Source organism: Micropterus salmoides, unplaced genomic scaffold (assembly GCF_014851395.1).
Source record: "Micropterus salmoides isolate LMB-PRFRI ecotype aquatic unplaced genomic scaffold, ASM1485139v1 Ms_hic_scaffold_20, whole genome shotgun sequence".
Lineage (NCBI taxonomy): Eukaryota > Metazoa > Chordata > Actinopteri > Centrarchiformes > Centrarchidae > Micropterus > Micropterus salmoides.
This window is the reverse complement of record NW_024041151.1, coordinates 2,307,388-2,318,184: the sequence shown is the minus strand read 5'-3', so window position 1 is coordinate 2,318,184 and position 10,797 is coordinate 2,307,388. Positions and strand designations below refer to the sequence as shown.

The 10,797-nt window shown below is 39.4% G+C and overlaps 2 protein-coding genes across 2 annotated transcripts; both read left to right on the top strand.

Moving 5' to 3' along the window:
• Window positions 1–7,796: 7,796 nt before the first annotated feature.
• On the top strand, window positions 7,797–10,140 carry LOC119914864 (septin-5-like). Its single transcript, XM_038734409.1, has one exon. It carries the CDS (start codon window positions 7,812–7,814, stop codon window positions 8,649–8,651), a length of 840 nt encoding a protein of 279 aa, XP_038590337.1. The 5' UTR covers window positions 7,797–7,811; the 3' UTR covers window positions 8,652–10,140.
• Window positions 8,653–10,143, top strand: LOC119914865. Its single transcript, XM_038734410.1, has one exon. It carries the CDS (start codon window positions 8,663–8,665, stop codon window positions 9,464–9,466), a length of 804 nt encoding a protein of 267 aa, XP_038590338.1. The 5' UTR covers window positions 8,653–8,662; the 3' UTR covers window positions 9,467–10,143.
• The last annotated feature ends 654 nt before the right edge of the window (window positions 10,144–10,797 follow it).

Here is a 10,797-nt window from a genome sequence, read left to right as displayed (position 1 = left end):
TGCTGCCAGGTCTTCATAACGGATGATTTTCACGTGATTAGCAGCAAGACAAAGAACAGGAACAGGCAGGTGAGGGTGTGGATCTGGGAAAACAAAGGGTCGGGTGGTAGATTAGCAAAAATCTTCCCCTTCCTCATCAAATCTGTGGAACTGGAGGATAAACACCATTCATCCACGAGATATTCCCTTATTTGTATCCACCAGCTTTATTTAATCAGGTCCAGGTCCCTCTGAGATCCAGAGAGACCAGAGTGCAGCAAATAATAAGAAACACAAACGCAGCCAGACAGAACAAAAGGACATTTAGCATCACAGACATCACTACGTAGATGTGAAGATGAGAGTTAAATTGAATAATTTGGTCTTGGGGAGCATTGTCTTTACAACAAGGCCATAATTTCAGTCAATCGTGTTTACACACATGTCCATCATTAAAGTTTTTAGAAAAGGTCTGATTTTATTTGTTTTCGCCTCATAATAGCATTGTAGCGCTCAGATCAGATAGGGTCAGAGAGTAACATTCAGGTGGATGATGAACATGCATGAAACAGAGGATGAGGACAGCACACAGACAGAGAGGAAGGACAGCTGGGCCCCTTCAGGTAGCTGCGGGGCCTCGGTAGGATCCTCCAGGGGAAATGAGAGAGAAGGAGCGAGAGACAGCGTGAGGGCAGAAGCTGCAGACAGATGAGGTGTCCACAAAATCATCACAGCTTGATTCCATTGCGCCTTGAATTGTGATTTTTGGAATGAATAAAATAATTAAACGCATTCTGTGCATAGTGGTTTTCATCAGATGATGAATAAAAAAAAAAAACGTATAAGAAAAATACAGACTTGGTGTGTAAATGCCTTTACATGTCAAATCTTCCACATATGTGAAGCTGGGTGAGCTCTTCAGTGAGCCCTGCTGCAGCAAACATCTATATTTGAGGTTTCTTCTCTGTTTTATTCAGTTTTTTCTTTAAATATGTCCCGTCTGTATTTTGTTAATGCCTTCACCTGCTAAACATATTCTTTTATTCTTCTCGTATCTGTTAGGGTTGTTTTTTTTTACGAACAGGAATAACATTAGATACGGATCAGAGGGAGGGGAGATTCCACCTGGAGAGTTTCTGGGAAATCACGTGGACACAAAGCATCCCTCCCTTTTGGAAAAAAACACGTCCTGCCTCCTCGGCGTCACAGATACTGCTGAAGCCAACAACGCAGGTAAGCAGAGGAATGATGAAATACTATCTAATGTTAAGATCGGGATTTTTGACTCTAACAAAGCTGAAAAAAGGACAAAGATTCACTTGACATAATAGATTTTTTTTAGATGTCTTCATTTATCAGTGTGTTATGTTTATTCTACAATAACACTGATATTAAATGACAGTTAAAATGGTCACGCTGGATGAGGATGGTGTTTATGTGATCTATTCATTTCACTATTAATTTGAGTTACTACAAAGAGTTTCAAACTCAACATTGAAACCTTTATGTGACCTACATTAACAAATGTACCATCAGTGAGAAGACTGGCTATTACTATATAGTGATTCTAAATGCCTGACACTGGTCAGATTCCCCGCAAAATCAGTTGTGCTCTGAGGATCGAAGAAGGATCTCTGAGGAGCCATGAGCAAGGATACATGAGAGGCAGGAATGGGCAGTATTTTTGATCCATGTATTTAAAACTCATATTTCAAATACAAAATAGGATTTAGTAATTTGTATTTAATAGGGTTGATGAAAATGTCCTAAAATTTTGTATCAAACAGTTTTAGTGTTTTGTATTTTGTATTTTAAAAATACTGTACAAGTGAAGTGTGAAGGGAGGAGTCTACGTGTCTCTGATTGGTGCCTACTTTGCCCAGACTTGTTGAGATCCAGCCTGTTCTCATGCTCAGGCTTCACATATACACGCTTTGGAAAATCCATGTCTATTGTACGCAAAAAGGCAATTTTGCGTGTATAGTAGATGACATCCAGGCCGCGGTGTATATGACACCCTGGGGTGACGGGAAAAGCTAGTAGCGCATACAATCGCTAGCTAGCAACCCTACAGTTGTGCACATCGGCCGAGGCAGTCTTTGTGTTGCAACGCTATTGCAAACTGCAGCAGATCATATACACGCAAAATCTGTGTTTATATGTGACGCCTGAGATGAGATCAGGTTGTGAGATCAGAACAGAAAGGTCAAGCTGAGAAACATGTAGGTTTCCAGCTTTCAATCGATTTTTAGCAGAAATTTCTAAAATTCTTAAAAGCTCCTGTTAAGTTTTTGGTGTTTGTTTTAGTAGCCTAGGCTAAATCGTTTACCAATTTACATAATGTTCTAGTTAACTATTTGACCTGAGTAGCAGCCCTAACAGATAACGTTAGCTTGCTCCTTTCAGCCTATGTTGTCTCTGGTTGTGCATAAAATGATAATACTAACAATATTGATATTAATAATAATAGTAAGTGTTTCAGAGTTGTTGTACAACGTTACTTTATAGAGCCATGAGATTGTGTAACTGGTTAAATGCACACACCTGTGCCTTTTTATTATTAACAACATTGTACAACCGGGTCTGAAAAGTGAAGCCAGTGCTGAAGAGCCTTAAACCGGCGTCCTCTCCAGCAGCCAGCAGGGGGTGAATTAACCTGCGTCCTCTCCAGCAGCCAGCAGGGGGTGAATTAACCTGCGTCCTCTCCAGCAGCCAGCAGGGGGTGAATTAACCTGCGTCCTCTCCAGCAGCCAGCAGGGGTGAATTAACCTGCGTCCTCTCCAGCAGCCAGCAGGGGGTGAATTAACCTGCGTCCTCTCCAGCAGCCAGCAGGGGGTGAATTAACCTGCGTCCTCTCCAGCAGCCAGCAGGGGGTGAATTAACCTGCGTCCTCTCCAGCAGCCAGCAGGGGGTAAATTAACCTGCGTCCTCTCCAGCAGCCAGCAGGGGGCGACTCCAGCGGCTGCAGAAAGAAGTGTGACTGTATAGAAGCCACTGAGAAAATGATTCTACTTGTCAGCTGATTTATTCCCTCAGTAAACACTTTCCTGATGAGTTTATGGTCTCAGTCACTAGTTTCAAGTCTTCTTCAACACAGCATGATGTTTATTTAGTAAATTATGGTCCCATTTAGAGGAACACAGACCAGGAAGCAGCGGAGGCTTTAGGTCGCTACCGTGGCAACCTTTCATTCAGAATAGAGGCGGCTCATATCTGCTCATAACCAGCACTGTTGCAAAAGCTTTTCAGAAGTTGGCTGTTAATTTTTCCAGTAAGTGCATTTTGTTTTAAGCCTGTTTGTCACTAGCCAAAATTAGCAGGGTTATGTCAAAATTCTTTGCTGTCCTAATTGATTTGTTCTGGAACTTCACCTGCCTGGTTGCCTCTAAGATCTAAATGAATTAGTGACCCCCCACAGACGCATGATTTTACTGCTTCCATGGGAGCTCAGAACCTCCTTATGGGAGGATATTGAAGGAGCTATTGTACTATAGATCATATATTCTTGTTGAAGCATATTTTGGATATGTATTGTGTTAGTTGTGAAAGTTGTTTGGTTCTTTTGTTGACTATAGTAAGGCGTTTCATACAGTCTGGAGGGATGCACTCTGGCATAAATTGTTACAAGTAGGCATTAATAGTAAATTCTTGAATGTAGTAATGAATATTTACAAAAATATCAAATCTTTTGTATTTGATAATGGTACTAAGTCTGAGTACTTTGCAGGCCTAACAGGAGTAAGAAAACGTATCACCACTGCTGTTTGAGTAATTTATCAGCAACATATAGGATTATTGAATACAAAATGTCTGTTAGTGTTGATGACATCAGGGATGTACTGGGACTGAAATTCAGCCGGGGACCTTGAGACAATGAGGCCTTTTAATGCGGAAAAACTGCAAACTGATTTCTGAAATATTTTTTGCAGTTGTTATAAAATGTATTAGTGTTTTTGTTGTATACAGAGAATCAGATTACGCTGAAAACCTTCAAGAAACTTTGGTATGGCACCTGCCACCTCACTTTGCATAAGCAAGGCAGCTCTGCACTGAACAAGACCAGGTTAGGCAAACCTGAGTCAGTCAGAGGGCTAAAGTACTTAAATATACTCCTAAAAACTACAATACATTCCCATAAAATACAACAGTTTGTGCATAAAAATCAAATCCCTCATCTGAGTAGGCTCCTCCCAGTTTCCCTGTGCTGGACCCTGACTCTACTTTTACTGATTGTACAGCTACATATGCATGAGAAGAACATCAGTAATAAATATGACAACAATAATCCATTCTCTAATTCTAAAAACACACGGTCCCTGTACCTGTCACTGTTTTGTCTGGCTATCTACCTTCTCCTCCTGCTGCTGCTCCTCCTGTTCCTTCTCTCCCTCCTCATCAACATGACTGGGTAATAGCTAATATACATACAGAGATTCCTGAGTTATTTAAAAAAAAATATTTTCACAAATATTATTTTTATTATTTAAAAGAAAAAACTGTTAAAAATAAGTTTAAAACTGTAAAAACATTTCTTAAACTTGGTACAATTAGTAACAGTTAACCGTAGAAAAACATTTGTTCTGTAACTTCACATAGATTTTCTTGTTAATTGATAAATATCTCCTTTAATTATGGATATTTGGAAAATAAAAACATTGATCAAATGTTATTTTAATCAGTATATATTGTCTACAAGTATTGTTAAACTGTCAAAACACAGTTTTGATCATTGAAAACAGCCATAATTACTGTAATTTCACAGCTTTTGACTTTTATTATAATTCTTAGATTACAATTTAGATTAACATAGTATATAATTGCCCCAAAGTGGTAAAATTACAGAAAGGTAATATTTAATTTATTGTTAAATGACAGGCGTTCACACCTTTTAATGTGGTTAAAAAAGAAAACTTCCTGTAAAATTACGGGTTTGTGATGAAAAATCAATTTTAATTCCATTTTACAGATACTTGATTGAAGAGTCTTAGCTATAGGTGTGTTATCAAAACCTAAAGTAAACATATTTAAATCCAGTTTTTAATTAAAAATTATCACATGTTCACATTATTACATCATTTTACATAAATCCATTTATCCTATAAGAGAGACCAGAAACCCATTTTGAGTAATTTTGTACTAGAGTTATTTATGAAAGTTTCAGACTTATCTTATTTTTAATTTACTTAATTTGAGCAAACTCAGACATTTATTCATTTAGCTGACGCTTTTATCTAAAGCAACTTACAATTGAGGTCGCATGTGGATCTCTCACACCAAATCCACGTGGATTTGGTGTGAGAGATCCGGGTTGGGGTGGTGAACTGAAAGAAAGAAAGAATTCCTAGGGTTTCAATAGGGTCATTGCATGTTTCATGCTCGGACCCTAATTAAAGCTGCAAGCAGCGTTAAATGGGCCCTTTATTTCATATAGCACCAATTACAGCTGTCATCACAGGACTCTACTGTTGGAATGACATGTGCAGACTACATAATGGGCAATATTATTACAACATGAAACACAGCAGGTCAGTGCTGCATGCTCTGTGATATTACAGCCTAATAATTTTACGTCAGCAGCGGATTGAACTTGTTTTGTCCCAATTATAGCAGCTGAAATGGTGTGATGCGCCTCTGACATTAGAGACTCAGTTGTTCATTTTACCTCCCCTCCACCGGTCCCTGTAGCTTACGGAGGGATTTCTTCATTGTGTTGCATTGATGTATGTGTGTTTTTACTATTTACTTTCATAATTAGATTAGCTGTTATCAGTTATTTAAACGTTTCAATGCATGCAGTAATATTCACAGCAAATATCGTGGGACAAAACAAAAAAACTGCAGTAATAAGATTAACAAGGCAGAGAGGAAACTCTCCAGAGGAAACATAATTAAACTTTCAGCTTCTTTAATCCATGTTTAGACGCTCTAATGGAGCTCAGGACTGATCAGGAGGATAGCTGCTTAAGGCCCAGGACCCCCACTGACATTGAGTGTCATATCTCTTATAGTGTATATTATAAATGTTTGCACACAAACATATCCAATTGTTAATGCACATGTAAATAAGTTGTTTTTCTTTCATCCAGACAACTAAAACATGCTAAACCTTCTTCTGTCTCCTTACAATATCTTGTATAGATTGCACTTAACTCACTTCTTTCCCTGGGTATTTACCCCTTTGATGTGATATATGTGCTATCAGCTCTTACTAGTATTTATTGCTGCTCTAACTAGTATGTTTTGTCAGTTGTAGTTCTCGTGTTGTATTGATGCTCTGTTGATGCTTGTATGTTGTTCCTAAACTGTAAGTCACTTTGGATGAAAGTGCAAAATGAGTGAATGTAAATGCGCTGACAGCTGCTAATAACAGCAGCACAGCTGACAGGAGGTCACTGTTTTTCTTTCATCCAGAGAACGAATAAGCTGCTGCATCCTCAAGCTCCTGAGAAGCTGTTACCATGGCAACGTGAGTAAAACTACGTTTCTACAATAACAGAGTTTCAGTGTTTATTTTCTTGTTGAAATGCATACACGCAAGTTTCAGATTGATGTGATTATATAAAAAATTAAAATATATAAGACTTTGTGTTCAGTAGTTTTTAAGCTCACGTTTACAACCCCAATTCCAATGAAGTTGGGACATTGTGTGAAACGTAAATAAAAGAAGAATATAAATTTGCAAATCCTTTGTTCAATTGAATACACCACAAAGACAAGATATTTAATGTTCAAACTGATAAACTTTATTGTTTTTTGCAAATATTCACTCACTTTGAATTTGATATGCAACACGTTCCAAAAAAGCTGGGACAGGTGCATGTTTACCGCTGTGTTACATCACCTTTCCTTTTAACAACACTCAGTAAGCGTTTGGGAACTGAGGACACTAATTGTTGAAGCTTTGTAGGTGGAATTCTTTCCCATTCTTGCTTGATGTACAACTTCAGTTGCTCAACAGTCCGGGGTCGCAGTTGTCGTATTTTGCGCTTCATAATGCGCCACACATTTTCAATGGGAGACAGGTCTGGACTGCAGGCAGGCCAGTCTAGTACCTACACTCTTTTACTACGAAGCGACGCTGTTATAATTTCCAAAATGTGGACTCGTCAGTCTACAGCACACTTTTCCACTTTGCGTCAGTCCATCTCAGAGGAGCGCGGGCCCAGAGAAGCCGGCAGCGTTTCTGGGTGTTGACATATGGCTTTCGCTTTGCATGGTAGAGTTCTAACTTGTACTTGTTGATGTAGCGACAAGATGTGTTAACTGACAATGGTTTCCTGAAGTGTTCCTGAGCCTTTGTGGTAATACATTGATGTCGGTTTTTAATGCAGTGCCGCCTGAGGGATCGAAGGTCACGGGCATTCAATGTTGGTTTTCGGCCTTGCCGCTTACGTTTTCTTCAGATTCTCTGAATCTTTTGATGAGGTTATGGACCGTAGATGATGAAATCCCTAAATTCCTTGCAATTGTACGTTGAGAAATGTTGTGCTTAAACTGTTGGGCTATTTGCTCACGCAGTTGTTCACAAAGTGGTGAACCTCACCCCATCCTTGCTTGTGAATGACTGAGCCTTTTGGGGATGCTCCTTTTATACCCAATCATGACACTCACCTGTTTCCTATTAACCTGTTCACCTGTGGAAACTTCCAAACAGGTGTTTTTTGAGCATTCCTCAACTTTCCCAGTCTTTTGTTGCCCCTGTCCCAGCTTTTTTGAAACATGTTGCAGGCATCAAATTCAAAGTGAGTGAATATTTGCAAAAAACATTTGAACAATAAATATCTTGTTTTTGTAGTGTATTCAATTGAATATAGGTTGAAAAGGATTTGCAAATGAATGTATTCTGCATTTATTTACATTTTACACAATGTCCCGACTTCATTGGAATTGGGGTTGTAACTTTCTTCAGGAACAGCTCATCCAAATACAAGGACATCATTCCCAAAAGTGATCTGATCCAATCAGGACCTCCTGCTGTCTACCAGCTGAGACCAAAGAAAGAGAACATTGGATCTCAAAGAAGAATGACTCTCGGTGAAAGAAATGTGAACAAGATAAACAAAACCATCTTGCTTGTGGGTGAAACAGGAACAGGAAAATCTACTCTGGTCAACGCTCTGGTCAACTACGCCATGGGAGTGAAGTGGGAGGATGATGTCTGGTTTCAGATCGTAGAGGACGAGGAGGAAGGTGAATCAGAGAGTCAGACATCAGATGTGATGGTGTACCAGATCTTTGGTTTTGAAGGTGAAACTCTGCCCTACTCTCTGACCATCATCGATACTCCTGGATACGGAGACACCAGAGGGATTGAAGAAGATGACATCATCAGTCAGAGATTATTAGACTGGTTCCACTCAGGAGAAGTTCATGAGGTTAATGCAGTGGGTCTGGTGCTGAAAGCAACTGAGAATCGACTGGGTGACCGACTGAGGTACATCTTTGATTCAGTGGTGTCTCTGTTTGGAAAAGACATGGAGAAGAACATTGTTGCTCTCATCACACACTCAGATGGTCTGATACCTGAAAATGTTCTGAAAGCTCTTGATGCTGCAAACATTAAGATAGCCAAAGATAAGGACAATGAGCCTATTCATTTTATGTTCAATAACTGCCAGAGTAAACAGAGAATTCAAAAGGATAAGCTTTTTTTAAAAGTGCATGGAACTTAACAATAGAAGGAATGAGTCAGTTCACAGAGTTTCTGGAAAAAACTGCACCTCAGAAACTGAAGACAACTACTGAAGTGTTGAAGATACGAATCAGACTGACAGCCTGCATCCAAAACCTGAAAGAGAGAGTTGAGCTCATTGAAATACAACAGAGAGAAATCCAACAGACTCAGGAAGCTCTGAAGAAACATAAAGAAGAGATGAAGAGAAATGAGATGTTCACTGTAGAAGTTGACGTGGTCTACAAAGTTAAAGGAAGTATCAGAGGTGGGATTGGAGTGTTGTTTTATGAAGGAGCTACCAGCTGTACAGTCTGTGAGGAGAACTGTCACTATCCTGGATGCACATGGGCCCGAAGTCCAGAAAGCTGTGAGGTCATGAAAGATGGCTGCTGCACTTCATGTACCAGGAAGTGTCCTGTATCAGATCATGTGAAAGAAAACTGGATCTATGTGACCAAGACAAGGAAAGTTCAGAAGAACCTAAAAGATGTGAAAAACAACTATGAAAGAGGTAAAGCAGGATGTGAGGAGACAACAAGCCTTTTGGGAACTTTAGAAAAGAGAATGGAAAAACTTCAGAAGGACAAAGATCAATTGTTGGAAAAGTCCTTCGAGCTTATTGTCAAACTGGATCAGATCGCCCTGAATGTTGATTCACTGTCCACTCATGTCCACTTGGACTTCCTGATTGAGAAGATGAAGGAGAAAGGAGACGCAGAGAAGGTCCAGAAACTGGAAGAGATGAAGAGTCGAGAGGATGAAGGAACAAGAGCAGCTCTGCAGTACAGATTCGGTAAACTATCTGTGATGTAGCAGGTGAACACCATCAGTGTGAGCAGCAGCTGTGTAGAAAACAAGCTCTACACTGTTGATCCAGATGTTTAAACATCACAAAAGCTTTTTCATTCTAGTTCTATGAAGCGTGATGATGATGTCATAAGTTCATCAGGAAATTCAAATGTAATCACCTTTTAAATGTCAGATGTGCACTTCCTGGAAACAGCGCCCTCTGTGGTGTGGAATGACTGCTGCTCTTCTTGTACTTCCATGTTTGCTCACCAATAGTTTAAGAGTTCAGTGTGCAGATTATCATCAGTGCTGAATCATGGCAGCAGATTTATTTGGTGTTGAACAGCTGTTAGTTTTCTCTTCTAATCATGTTTTCTCCACTATGATTGTGTTTGTGCTTGTATGAATAGACGTGTCTTATATATCCACCATGATGTCACAATGTTGAAGCTGTTGGGAAACTAAAGTGAACTCATTATAAAGGAGTTTGGCCTGGAGGGGGGTTGTAACCTCTTCCTGTGTTCTGAAAGTGTTAATAATATATCTTAATATCTTTCTCAATAATAAAGAAGATTACAGTTAATGTGTGTTGTATCAAAGTCCTATAAGAGCTGAGGACAGACTGTCTCTCCTCAGTCACACCTGTGTAATGCTGATGATGCTCTGACCTGCAAACAATAAAGATCTGCTGACATTATGAATATTGTGTCATCTGGGATTTGAGTTCCAGCTCTAATGTGCTTTCAGTCAGTACAAGTGAGTAAACAGGAAAACAAGGCACTGGACCCAAAATGCAGACAATGGGGCAGAACTGGTTCAGTTCAATAGTTTTATTAGAATATAATAAAAGTACACTGGCTTATGACAAGGGTAGAGGCCAAAACAAAGGCAAACTAATTCTAAGGGGGGCAGACAGACTGCTCCAATACAAAAGGCAGAAAAAACAAGACACAGGACAACACAGAGAAAGGGCTGGTATGTTACTCTTCATGGAAAGACAAAGACGAACTGGCAAAAGACAAGGGAAGTAGACGGACTATGTCTATACAAGAGAGGGGCAGCTAACAAGACACAGGTAAAACTAATAACTTTGCAGGTGATGTCATGGTTTGATGATGTGTTAGTACTCCTACAGAAAAAAAAGACATTATCTCAAAAACTACTGCAGAAATAAATTCAATTACTCCCCTTGATGGGTATTTTAGCAGCAACCATTTGTAGTAGCTAGCTAGCTAGCTAAGTAACATTAAGGTGTAATACAATACCTGTAAGAAAATCACGTCAGATAATGATGCTATGGTTATTTAGGTGTCTCACAGCCTATACATAGCAATACTCATTCTACATAGCTAAAC